This window comes from Talpa occidentalis, unplaced genomic scaffold (assembly GCF_014898055.3).
Source record: "Talpa occidentalis isolate TD23 unplaced genomic scaffold, MPIMG_talOcc4v2.1 talOcc4.4, whole genome shotgun sequence".
Classification (NCBI taxonomy): Eukaryota; Metazoa; Chordata; class Mammalia; order Eulipotyphla; family Talpidae; genus Talpa; species Talpa occidentalis.
In genome coordinates this window covers 85,963,936-85,978,036 of record NW_023604295.1, presented here as the reverse complement: position 1 = coordinate 85,978,036, position 14,101 = coordinate 85,963,936, and the positions used below count along the sequence as shown (strand labels likewise).

The following is a 14,101-nucleotide window of genomic DNA, read 5'->3' as shown; positions in this document are numbered from 1 at the left end:
GCGGCTCCAGTAAAAGTTTTTTTTTTCCTCCGTGCCCCTCCCCCGCTTCCCTCCGGCGCCCGATGGGGTGGGTTTGGGTCCATTGGTGAAAAAAGTCACACGTTCCCATCAGCTGCTCCTCCCCCGGGGACGGAGGTTGGCGCCGCGGGGTCCCCGGCAGCCCCCCGTCCCCCGCCGCCCCCGCGCGCTGCGCGCGGAGGCCCCGGCGCTGCGGGGTCCGCCGGGGGCCGCCCCCCAGTGCGAGTCCGCGGGCCGGCCGGCGGCGGCGTCCACCTTCTCTCTTCTGCCCTCAGCGCCGCGGCGGCGGGAGCTCCGGAGGCGAGGGAGCCGTCTGCAGAGGCTGCTCCCTGGCGCTCAGAGGCGGCCGCGCCGGCTCCGGCTCCGACTCTCATTCATTCCGCCGGGTAACATGAGAGATCATGGCCGCCTTCGGGCTTCTCAGCTATGAGCAGAGACCGCTGAAGCGCCCCCGGCTGGGGCCGCCCGACGTCTACCCGCAGGACCCCAAACAGAAGGAGGTAAGGGCGCCCGCGGCCTCCCCGCGCAGCCAGGGCCGCGCGCCGCAGCGCCGACCCGGGGCGACTTGGCCCGGCCGCCCTCGCTCGCGGCGCGGGGGAAGGGTGGGGGGCGCGGGGGGCCGGAGCGCTGTTGGTGGGCCGAGGGGGCCCGGCGGCGGACGCCGAGCGGCTGTCAGCCCCCGCGCCCCACTGGGGTGCTAGCCCCCCCTCCCCCCGGCCCCGGGGCGCTTCTCGGTTATCCGGCCTTGCACCGCGCCGCCGGGCACTTCCCGGGGCTCCTCCTTGCCGAAACCCTCCTGTTCGCGCTCCCCTGCTTCTACCAGCCTTCCTGTTCTCCCTGCTGCCTCTGTCAATCCTCGTAAACTTTTTGAAAAATGTTGGAATGCAGTGCATCTGACCCAGGTCTGGCATTTTGCGCCAGCTGAACAGGAATGGGGTGGGGGTAGGATGGGCGACCTTTTCTTTTCAGATTTTCCAGTTTGGAGTGGAAGTCATCTTTTATCGAGATGGTAAGTATTTAGGTCTTTGAGAGTACTTTATCACTCCTCCCCTTTAAAATAGTGTTATTAGTGGAAACACAGATTTTCGTCCCTAGAGGCGATTGGCTTAATTGCTGGAGGCTGTTTTGTATATGTAAAAGCAGGCGGGTTACCTTGGCTGGGAATAGGTTCCAGGATTGCTTTATTTCTTTGAATGAAATTAACTGGAGAAACCTTGACTCTTGCCCCAGGTACACTAGCTTCCATGGCTAGTGTAACCATGGAGTTTTGTAGCCTTGTATGTATTTGTCAGTAGTTAACAAGTAATTATGTAACAACTCTCCAGTTATAATGATCACTCTTGGCTACACAACTTGCCCAGGGATTTGCCTTTTTTTTTTAAGATCACCTGCTACCCAGCTGTGCTTTCTGAGTTTGCCAGCTGCAGCCCACCCATCCTATGTTTTCTTCGACTAAACAGGAAGTGAGCACATTTCAGAACTTCTTTCTGGGAATCTAAAAACACTCCATTGACAGTTTATAGGCCCGCTGACATTATATGGCAAGGAGAGGTTTACCTTAAGATTTCTCTTGATAATTGTGTCAATTTCAGTAATAGAGGAAGAATGCTTGCTCAAGTTAAGCTGTTTTGTTAATATGTCTGAAAAATAAGGAGTGACAACTCCTTTTAAAAATTAGCACATTAGATATGTTTGAGCATCAGTGGAGTAATTCCTATTGAAGGTGAGAAGGTTGTACAGGTACTTCTCATCAGAGATTTAGCACAAGGGGAGGAGTTTGATGAGGTTTTGAGATTTCTCACCTACCTATTTCTCTCCTGGCTAGTCCCACTCAGAATAAAGCTAATTGTTAGGGAAATAACAGACACTAAGGACAAAATGTAAAGAAAGTTAATAACTGAAAAATTAGTGGCATGAAGTTCTTAAAGATTTGGTGGGACAGGGACATTGATTGGCTGATTTTTATCATCTTGTAATTAATGTCTTGCCTTATTTTACAGAGGGCAGTATAATTGATAGCCTATCCCCAGTTAAGGGGTGGTGAATTGGGGTGCGTATTTAGCATTCTTCAGATTGACCCTCATCTGGATTGGGCCTCCCTGATTCTGCATAAAATAATTTTGGATCTTAGGGTCTTACGTTTTTATGGAATGCTAAAACTGGAAGTGACCTTATAGTCTATTTTCTATAACTTCCTTTCAACAAAGTGAAACTGAGGCCTAGGAAAGCTTAGCTGACTTAATGAAGGTGAACTAGGGGGGAGATGGTCCACCAAACCAGTATTAAACGAATACTGCCTTAAGGATGATTATGCTAAATTGTGTTGTTTTAATGTTACTCCCTTTCCCTCTAAGGCAGTCAACATTTTATCTCCCTGGAATAGAGTCAGAGTTATGTGTGACTGTAGCCAAATTTGAGTACAAAATAGAACAGGTGCTTGGCTGTTCTAGTGTGGTTGTGTGGTGAGCAGTGTTTCATAAACTTCAGTTATGTATGAATCTTTATTGCCTTAAGATTTCTATCTCTGTGTCATCTGTACTTTTATTCTAATATTTCCTTAGAACTGTGTATTAAGAAAGTTGGTGTGTTTGTTAAGCAGTACTATGCATGAATTCAAGGATTTGATGTGATATATGTGTATATGTAGTACGTAAAATTTAAATCAGATCTACGTATAAATTAATTTTAGTTTTTTTAATAGAGGCATGCTTTATTTATTTATTTATTTGTTTGTTTGTTTTGTTTATACATGCACTGGGTACAGTCAGAAGCGCGGGAGGGTGAGAGAATTCACCAGAGCCAGAGCGGGGAGCAGAGCAGGCAGAAGGACCGAAGCACACTGCTGAGGGGAGCAGCAGGCGCCATGTGGGACCCTCCTCCGGTGGCGGGGGAGCAGCTGGGGATCGAACCGGCGGGCTGCTTCGCAACCCAGCGCTCAACCGCTGCGCCACTGGGGAGGCCCTAATTTTAGTTTTTTTATCTTGCACACATACACACACTATTATACATATTAAAATGAGGCTGTAACTATTAAATGTTATAAAAGCTCAACTAAAATCATTATGGAGAAGGTATGGACTTCCAGTTGGGCTGATATAAATTTGAATAATCCTTGCAGTTGTGTGGCCTTGGGCAAGTTGCTTAGCTTTTCATTTGTAAATTAGTATAATTGTGCTTTTCAGATAATTTGAGAGTGCTGCTTAAATGCATTACATTTCTGTGAGAAAAACCCTCCCCCTGGTAGAAACTGTTCTTGTCACTGTAGCAGTTAACTTTTTATCCTTGTTGTTAGTCAGTGCTGACTGCTCTGGAGAATATTACCAGGGGGTAGGATGGAACCCTTTAATGAACACCCTCCTGTAGAAAAATTTGGGGAGGGGGAATGGAAGCTTTAGCCCGCCTGATCTGTTGATTACATTATTGATAGCTCACTGTCTATCAGCGTATCACAGGAGTTTTCTAATTATTGTGTTAAATGGGTTGACCCTCTGGAAACAGACTTTCCTCAAGTTCTTGACTTCCAGGGCAAACTGGAAGTCATCCTTGATTCTTCCTTCTCTTTACATACCCCATAATACATCTGTGACTGCATCTTAGCCAGTCAAATTCCATTATGTATTTCCAGTCCATCTGCTGATCCCCAGTTTCATTAGCATGTGGGACCTACTTTCTTCTGGCTGACTTTTCTCTTTCCAGGGGTTCTTACATGTGTTATTTATCTGCCCTCACTCCTACCACTGCCACAGGCACTCTATTCTTCTCACCTTACCTTGCAGTTAGGAAGGTAGGATCTGGAGTCATTTTGCCTGGGTTCTAATCTTGGTTCTGCTCTTTGTATGTTCCTTATTCTCGCCATCTTTCAACATCCCCTTTTGTAGAGTAGGGGTGATAGTACCACCTACTCCTTAGGGCTGTTAGAAAATTACATGCATAGTACATGTGTAGTGCTTAGACAAGGGTCTGGCATGGATTTTGTATTTTGTATCCAAATATTTGCTGTTGGAAACTATTGTGAGGCTGTCTGTCATTTAGGACTTGTCTCAGTGACCTTCTCAGAGGCCTTTCTAGTAAAAGTGTGCCATTTGTAATTATGTACTGATTTGTATGTTGCCATTCTCCACTAAGGGGCCAGGAATGAGAGCTGTTGGAAGGTCGCTCAAGTACTCTGGTATACTTAGTTCCTGGGATCCTGAGGGCACAAATACTTGTTGGAATGTATGCATGAACATGGGAATGAATTTATTAATAAAGGAAATCTGGTGTCTGAGATGTATTAGGGCAAGTCTTGATTAAGGCAGAAAGTAATCTTGACATCTTCCTTGGAGGCTACAGGCTAACAGTGAAATGAAACCCTAGTAATAGGAAGGTTGAGTTTTATCCTGGGTTGAAAGAGGCCTCAACAGCTGAATAGTAATATGCTCAGGAAATCAAACCAGTTAGAAAAATAGGTGGGGAATTAGTAAGATTTATAGGCATCAGGAGTCAAAGCCACACAAGCAGGGTTCTTGGAGAGGGTGACTGTTACAGGGAAAGGTGAAGGGGCACCTGGAGGCCCCCAGATCTGCCTGCTAAATAGGTTCTGCCACCTGCCACATCAACACAAAACATACTCTAGTGTGTTTGACATTCAATGGAAAAGAACTTGAGTACAGTAAGTGTGCTATAGAGAGAAGAGAAAGAATATAGTTTCTAATGGCACCCCAAGTGACCCATCTCCTCATGAGTAAACATTCAGCCAAACAGGGTTGGGCCAAAGCAGGACTGTTGAGTCCCAAAAGCTTGGCTCAAGTGTGAGGCACCTACTGGTGGGGATCCATAGAAAATGGGCAGAAGGGACCAGGCAAGTCTGCAAAGAAAGGAGCAAAATCAAAACCCAAGTCAAGATAAAGGCTGCCACTGTCAGCCTCCTTATGAGGTGTCTCACCCACATCTCTGTCTCTTTCAAATTTCTCCTTCCATGTGCCCCAAATCCCTAGTGCAAGTGCAAGGCTAAGAAGCAAATGCAGCTTCTTCACATCTCTCTGCTTCATGTGCCTCCTCCACATCCTCTTTTTGATCTCCATCTTCCTTCTCCCTGTTGTCTCTAGCTTATCCTGGCTGCTCAGCTCCACCCCTCCTTGTGTGAGGCTGGGACCTGAAGCCTCCCCTTCCTTGGGGATTAATTACCCTGTTACAATCCTTCCTTTTCATTCTTTTCTCCACCACATCTATGGTGGCTAAGATCTTGGGGTATAGCCTTAGGAGACATTGTTTTCTAGGGTTCATTCCAGTGTGTTTAAGAAAAACAACATGATCAGGGTTCTTGGGGAGGATGACCTGGTGTGCAGTGTTGGGGCTGCCCATGTTCAAGTGCAGTAGACTTGTGAGTTTTCCCGGGAAAGTTGTGTTCTCTCAACTCAAATCTAAGGGAAGGAGTCAAGAAGTCTCAGTCCCTCTCCAATGGTTTTCCGTTGAACTTGGAATAAAATAGTCTCTTTACCTAGGACTTTAAGACCCTACCAGTTTTGCTTACTTCCCCAACTACTGGCTGTAGTTCTGGGTCCATCACTTACTGCCTGTTTGATTCATATCTCACCTGTGAAATGGGGTTCATATTTGTTCCCACTCTTTGGGGTTTTGGGCAGATAAAATGAGATTTGAACACACATTGTCTGTACAGGTCAGCTACTATTAGTACAACTCCTTCCTAGTTAAATGAATCCAGGGCTTGCTTTTATATTTATAACTCTGAGAGATCTGTCCTCTGGGCCTTGCTCATACTCCTCTGATTGCAAGGTGGAACCACAGCCACCTCTCTCTTCCTCCAACAGTGGGGTTACTTTGTGCCCAGGTTCATGTCCATTGCTCTCTCTGTTTATGTTTCTGTCATTTGGTTCTTAGCTCAGAGACTCCCTCCCAGAGAAGTTTTCCATGTAACCCATCTTCCCTCAGTCTTGCTGGTTCATTATCTTGTGTTCATGTTTTGTAGTGCTTGTCTCTGTCTGAAAGTCCATTGTTAGGATGCATGTTCCCTCCATGGTCTTCTTCCATACTAGAATTTAAGCATGTTGGTGGTGTTCACAGTTGTGAAATGCTTAGTGCCTGGGATTAGGCTCAGTACTCAGCACATAATCTGTGAAAAGATGAATAAAATACACAGAGAACTCTTAATTGTGTTTATAACATTTGACTTTTCCAGTGCTTGTTTGTTTATTTATTTTGGTAATGCCCATTTTCTTTGTTAGCCTCTAAAACTCTTAAAAAGATGTAAATGTTTGTTTTTGATATGGCTGGAAGGTGAGGTAAGGAAGTGGCAGAGAAAGTTTGTTTCTTGATAATCTTTGAGAGGGAGGATGTTAATAAAGTCCCCAGGAAGAGAGTACAGGTTGACCAGTTGCCTGAAGAACATGCAGACTGGTTTAGGTGGAAAGCTTCCCTTGGGATTAACTGCCTCGCGCCAAGGCTCCACCATAGACCTCCCTGAATGCCAATGTTGGGGAGGACATCTGTGTGTTTACTGCAGATCTCATGAGAGACCAGAGTGAGTGTAGAAAGCATTGGGTCAGAGGCTCTGCTCACAGGATTGCTGCTATCCAAACTTTGTGGCAGAGGAGGAGGAACACAAGTGTTTGTCATTTCTCAGGATCTGCCAACATCTGCAGCAGAATCTCCAAAGATTCTTATGAAGATAGAGGAGGCTGAGGAAATTTGCTTTTTTTTTTTTTTTAAGATTTATTTATGCATATAAGAACTATGGTATAGGCCAGAGGTGTCGGGGGTGAGAGGATTCACCAGAGACTGAGTGGGGAACAGAACAGGCAGATAGACTGAAATACACTGCTGAGGGGAGCAGCGGGTGAGTCAGGAGAGGTCTGCTGTGCCATGTGGGTAGCTTCCTGGCCGGCCGGGGATTGAACTCACGCTTTCAGTGGCTGCAGATAGCTTTGTAGGTAGGTTTGCATCTTAACCCCTTGTGCCACCAGGGATGCCTGGAAATTTGCATTTTAAGCAAGCTTTCTAGGTCATTCCTAGGAATATTAAGTTTGGCAACCATTGCTTTGTGTCTTTCTTTGCGGAGAACATTTTGAACCATGTTCCCCCTTATTCCTGCCTGCTCCCCACTATTTGATGTCTTAGCATCTTTAGACAAATACACTATTTGAAGTATCAGTATCTTTTGGTACTAAATAGTACACACATAAGTTTAGTTTCTTCTAAGTTATGTTCTAATAACCATGGTTCCCAGCATAGGCTTACTTTCTGTCAGCTCTCAAGGTTTATTGCAGGGTAGATCCATGCCTTGGACTTGAAATATCCATAGCTCCCTCCTGTGGGCACATGGCTAAATTGGGGAAGAGGGGGAGGCCTTATTCATAAGAATTTTTTTTTTTTGAATTTGAATTTGTTCCAGGCAGCAGAGATTTATATTTGACTGTGGACCTTAACTTTTAACTGGGCTTTTTGGGGACATGCTTTTATTTTGGAGTGCATTCACCTTCCTTTAGCATGTTGGCTTTTTCACTTAGGCTGCCTACTCTGTTGATGAAATGTAGTGCTTTAGGACGTTGGAAAACCAGGCAGTGAGGTATGGAAGGTAGGCTGTTGGGTGAACTGTAAGTAGGAGAAAATGAGGTTGGACAAGAATTCTAGGCTTTTCATTGTACCAGTTAGCAGTGTCTCTCTGTGGTGTTTGCATGTGCGTGTGAAAACAAAGCAGAAGCGGAAGAATGGAGTAATTGGAAGTTGGAAACTCCAACAATTACCATGTTTCTTCTGAAGCTCTCTATCTGTGAGGTTCCGAGCTTTAGTTGTGAGCATTCTTGACAAACCAGGCAGGAGTCAGAGAAGTTGGAGGGGAGCCACCAGTGAGGGACCATGGTTCGGGGTTCTCCTTAGCCAAACTCTGGGAACTGGTTGACATACCCTGGAGAATAGCTGACCTGAGTCAGAATGGAGAAAACCAGGTGGAGGGAAGAACCCCAAGGTAGCAGTAGAAGGAGGCCCTTTCTTACATATTCCTCTGAGAGAAAGGAACAGTTGAGCTTTTGATTGTCTTCAAGTACTATCTGGTTGTCTTTAGCAGCTGGGTGGATGGCAGCAAAGGAGTACATTATACTTTTCTCTCTATTTGATTGGGAAAATTTACATAACAGAAAAATGTCATTAACTTACAAAACAGTATGATTTCCACTGAAAACATATGTCTACATACTCTGGAAGGATTATCACCCACATATAAACATTGCTACAGGAAGGGATTGGGTTATTTTTGTTTCCTTTTTCATACATCCCTGTTTTCAAAACTCTAACAATAAACCTGTACTGTTGTCATTGGAGGAAATAATTTAAAGAATAGTAGGTTACTTTGGGCTTATAGGAATGGGTGTTAGAGTTGCAAACTGGACTAGAGGTAGGGCGATCATAGGCAGAGGGAGGGTATAGTTCAGCGATGAATGTACCAATGCCGTAAAATGTGTGGTGTTCGATGTCATGTGTTCATCTGGCTTTGCCACTCGGGCTGTGTAATTTTTCTCACCTCTGAACTCAGGAGTGTTTTAAGTGTAAAGGAGCATGGTAAACTTAAATGGTTGCCAAGTGTGAGGTTTCAGTTCATTAGGGTCCTGTTGCCAACTTGTGCCAGCTGATTACAATTTCAGGAATTTTTTGAGCTGGTTAATATGTTGGTAGATTGAAATTCTGCATAATGGGAGTATTTACACCCAAAAAATTGGCAAATGCTACAATATAGGGTTTTTGAAAGCTGATTGTGAGATACTTAGCAGTGTATCGCTTAGTTGTATGTATCACTTTGTTGAATACTTTGCCATCATTCTTATTCCAATTTTTTCTTACCTGATTCTCATACTTTTTTTGTGGATTTATCTCTTGTGTTACTTATGTCAGTTTTTGTTTTTACTTTTGCATGCTTACTGCGGTTTCATTGATTTCCAACACTGCATGCTTTATGGATATTGGTTCATACTTCTACAAATGTAGGTTGTCATACCTTATTCCTCCACCAAAGCCCCAGTGATCTTCTATTATAGTTCATTGAGTCCCCTCTGCACTGTGTATCCCACCCTGCCCTCTTTCCTCTGGTCATCTCAGTTTTACAGTCATATTTCTAGGGTTTGACAATTTTTTTAAAAAGCCAGATCCTCACTTTGTAACCTTTCTTAGTTTAGAATGAGCATCTGACATAATTCTGGCCAAAGAGATTTAATGGAAATCCACTACAGGACTTCTAGAGAAAATTTTTTTTTCCCTGATAGAAATAAAGGCAGTGGGGAGAGTAATGCCCCACTCTCTTAATGCCACCGCGATTCCTTAGTTTGTTATCTTTGGAAAAGTAATAAATGTGATAGTTGTTAGCTAACACACCTGTCTTGTGACCAGAAGGCAACAAGCCTGTGGATGAAAACCCAGCACATGCTGGGTTTTATGAGTGGCTTTATGAAATTAGACTACTGAACTGAGCTTGGGACCACCTCTCCCTGGACTTCTTGTTAAGTAAACAACAGATGTCCACATGGTTTAGGCCATTTGTGGACCAGCTACCAATTTCTTGTAGCAGAAAGCATTCTAATATTGTCATGGTGCTTCCCATATATGGGAAACCTCACAGCTTGGGCCCCTTCTTTTAGAGAATACATTTCTAGGATTCTTCTACTCTCTGGCATAATGAGGAGTATACAGCTAGAGGCAAGAGCACCTACAACTTGTCTGTTAGACTAAAAATTCTACCTGGCAACAATCAGAAGATGAGGGGAAATGGAAATGCCTCTCTTATTTCCATCTTTTGGCAGAAAGAGTGTGATAGGATGGGAGCGCGACTCCTATGCTGTTACTCTCTCCTTCAGTACGAAAGCAAATGGAGTCCCAGAGAGGGACGAGTGACTTGTTAAGACAGATTTGGGCCAACCACTTTTCCTCTGATTTATTATTGCAACTGGGTTTGGCCTTTCTTCTGTCCATAGCCCTTGCCTCTGATGGCTACCCGCATGTTGCCCTTGGTCATGAGAATTACTCTGCCTTTAGGGCCCCTGTGTCTCTGGAAAAACTGGGGACTTTTCAACTCACTATCTGGTCATCTCAGTGCTTGTAGGAATGTTGTGTAATATCTTGAGCAGACAGAAAAACACTCTGGAAGCTTAAGCATTTTGGTGGGAGGTTCCCAGTCCTGTCTGCAGCCTCTGGCGGTAGCGGATATGGGTACTTATGGGCATGTGTGTTGGGGATTGTTCTTGTGATGTTTTAATTTTCGATGGGAGCAGTTCCCTAAGGTTTGCCTGTTTGGAATCTGCTGACACCCTGTTTCTGGATGGGTTGGGGAAAGGCAAGGTCTTAGGGGCTCATGTTTTAATTTTCTTGGTTGGGATGCTTCTTTATTTATGGATAGTTCTCTTGGTGACACAGACACGCAAGTTGCACCAGCTGTCCAGGGAGCCACACTTACATGACATTCTGCATAAATGGATCCCCTTTAGTTATGACACACTAAACACTAGAAGAGGAGAAAGATTTTAACCCTGGGTTTTATTTTCCATGTTTTCAGGGAATTGTAGCCCTTGTGCTCTCTTGCCATCATGTTTCTAGCTCACGTGTATGCTTGAGAGTGCACGCTCTCTCTCTCTCTCTCTCTCTCTCTCTTTTTCTTTATGTATGTCAGCAAATTTGGTTATTCAACCAATATTATTGAGCACCTTGAAGGCCCTTTGCCAGCTGTGGCTTTCTGAAAACAGGGCCTAAGTTTTTTATTCCTACTGTGTCCCTGGTATTGAGCACAGGGCTTATACCTAGGATTTAGAATTTCTTTTATGAATGAATATAAGAATCAATGGATGATAGGGCCTCCCCTGGTAGCGCAGCAGTTGAGCGCTGGGCTGCGAAGCTGCCGGCAGCCTCTGCAGCACTGGTTCGATCCCCAGCCGCTGGCGAGGTCCCGCATGGCACGCAGACCTCTCTTGCCGCACCCGTTGCTCCCCTCAGCAGTGTATTTCGTCAGTCTGCCTGTTCTGTTCCCCACTCTGGCTCTGGTGAATTCTCTCACCCTCCCGCGCTTCTGACTGTACCCAGTGCTTGTATAAATAAACAAATAAATCTAAAAAAAAAAAAAAGAAAGAATCAATGGATGATAGCAGCATTGGCTCTGATGCTGTGCCCCTAGGGACATTTATATAATGTGTTCTTCAACGTGTTCTTCAACGGGGGCCGGGGGGGGGGTGATCTCCCCTCACCCCTCTAGGGATGTTGGTATTGGCATTCTGGGTTGTTAACTGCTGTGCCTATCCTTGCTGCTACTAGCATCTACTAGGGTAGGAGTCGGGGATGTGGCTTACATTCTCCAAAGCCCCAGATAATTCACCTCTCTCCCAACAACAAAGGATTATCTGGCCTCAAATGTCAGTAGTTCAAAGGTTGAAAAACTCTGGTCAAGAGGGAGGACAGATCTATAAATAGGGAACACAGTGTTTGTGAGGAATGTACAAAGTGCTATGGAAACACGAGGTAGTGACCCATTTCTGATAGGACCTAATAGAGGAGATTAAGATCAGAGGTTCCCAAAAATTTCATTTTAGGATACCTTTATTAATCGTAAACAATACTGAGGATCTCATAGAACTTTATATAGGTTTTATGTCACTATATTTACTATGCTGGAAATTAAAGCTGAGAATTTTTTTTAGAAATGCATGTTAATTATTAAAAATAAAACCATTTTGATGTTAAAGTATGGTTTTTTATGAGCAATAACTGTTTTCCAATCCAAAAAACTTAGTGGAAAGAGTGGTATTGTTCTAACATTTTTGTTTAGCTCTTTATTTTTTTTTTAAAGATTTATTTATTTATGCATACAGTAACTGAGGTACAGGCCAGAGGTAATTCACCAGAGAGGATTCACCAGAGACAGAGAGGGAAACAGAACAGGCAGATTGATGGAAATACACTGCCAAGGGGAGCAGCGGGTGAGCCAGGAGAGGTCTGCTGCACCATGTGGCTTTCTCCCTGTCCAGGGATCGAACTTGTGCTGCAGAGACTGCAGATAGCTTCATAGGTTGCGTCTTAACCCCTTGCACTGCCAGGGAGGTCCAACATTTTTGTATATCTTTTTAAAAGTCTGATTCTCTATTCAATCTGCTAATGTTGTTCTGGTTGAAGAATTAAAGAAAACCTGGCCTCACACACTTAAGTAGTTAGAAGGTTCTTGGGAACCGCAAAATTTCTCAGAAAACCATCGGCTTTACACAGTTGGGTAGTAGATTGATGGTGGCCCCCAAACTAACTTGCCATAGGGAACAAAAGAATGTGTTTAATTTTTTTCCCCAAGGTTAGGGAGGGAGATGAAGGAGAGAATGAATTTTATTTATGAATGTTACCAATTTGAGATGCCTCTCGGCAATCCAGGTTGAAATGTATAGTAAAAGAAACTAGAAATCTTGGGTTAGGTATAATGCACTAATAGATATTTGAAGACAAGACTGTGATTGTCTTTTGAGAGAGAGCAGTAAACCAATGGAGGCGTGAAACTTTGACATCAGACTTTCTGGACTCTGCCAGCAGGGGAGAGTACCTGTCCTCTTCTCACTTGTTAGGAGGACAGGTATGTGGTAATTAGCTTGCCCACAGGAACAAGTGCATTGGGAGAGGCTCCGGTTATGCTGACCTCCTCTTAGTTTGGGAGTTTCTCTCCAGGACCTTTGCATGTATGCTTCTTGCTGCCTGGCTCCCTCATTCTCTTTATTACTGCAAAGTGATTGTTTGTTCTCAGCACTCAACACAGGTTGTGTTTGATTGGTTCCTTATGTGCTCTTCTGCCCAATCAAGGAACGTTCCAAGAAGCAAGGGCCATGTCCCTTTATGGCTCACTGATATGATAACCAGAGGCCAGACAAGCTGGCAGGATCTGGCAGTTGGGTGGTCATTACGTCAAATGATTCTTAGAAACTTGGTACAGGGCATGTGGATGCCCTTAAGGAACTTGGAATGGAGGATGACAGGCCTATACAGAGCAGCAGAATCATAAACAGTTTCCTTGGGGTGGTGGAAACAAATGAGGGAGTGATTGGTTCTCTTGAGGGATTAGAAAATTCTTCAAATATGTGGGTGCTTTTCAGGTGACACGATCTCTGGGCAGATATCCACTTGGTACCCCTATCAAGGTAATGAAACATGAAATAGGACAGAATCTTCCGAGTAATTGCAAATAGTTCAATAAAGCAAAAATATATTGAATCTACGAACTTGAATGTGTCTTTAGATTGGGGGGCAGTTGAGAGAGTGGAAGAGGTGGAAACTGCTGGATGGAGAAGGGTTATCTGTTGGAGCAAGGCTGCTTGGCCCTGGCGCCCAGTGGTGGTGGTAGGGGGTTTGAAGACCTAAAAGGGAGGACACCTTATACATGTTGTGTGTGCATCCTGGCCCCTGAGACTGGAGGGGAAGTGGGAATTATATGGGACTCCTTGTTTACCTAGAGTTTTATACAAGGGTTTCCAGAGTAAGTTTGAATGTGAGAGATTTTCCTTAGCAAGATTAAACTCAGCCTTCAACCCACACCCAGCATGCTCAGCTATGCAAATGCCGCCTTGTTGTCAATTAGAATTTGGTAGAATTTGCTGCTTTCCTTTTCCAGCCATTTCATTCATGGATTAATCTAATGAGGTTGTTGAGATTAGGACCATTAAGGCATTGGCAGCGGTGAAGAGCTAATAAAAATGTGTTTTGTCTGAAGTGTCATTGGAATAGCTTACTATGATGCTGGTAAAAGTACAGAGGCTCTATCGAAACGGTGTTCAGGGAAGTGATAAATAATTTATCTTTCTCCCTAGTTCTGTGAGGAAGGTTAATATTGCACAGGTTTTGTTTTTGTTTTTTATAGCACCACAACGTGCTGTTATTAGATTGTATGGAAAATATTTTGGGATCAGAGCTGTTTTACTCTTTGATCCTCTTTAAATTAAACGTTAATGCCCTCTTGAAAAGAAAGTGAGTCTTTATGAATTGGAGACTACATTTCTGCTCACATTGTCATTTGCTTAGTACTGATATTTGCCTCCCACCATGCTAGGAGATTTGGAGCTGTAGAAAAGAAATAGAGATCTGCTCT

General features: G+C 44.2%; 1 protein-coding gene across 1 annotated transcript in view; it reads left to right on the top strand.

Annotated features, from left to right (window-relative positions):
* The first annotated feature begins 310 nt into the window (after positions 1-310).
* Positions 311-14,101, top strand: part of MED12L (mediator complex subunit 12L) — a 374,036-nt gene continuing 360,245 nt past the window's right edge. Inside the window, 1 exon segment of the mRNA XM_037526655.2 lies at positions 311-518. Within this exon segment, the coding sequence (XP_037382552.2) occupies positions 420-518 (99 nt within the window). The 5' untranslated portion in view covers positions 311-419.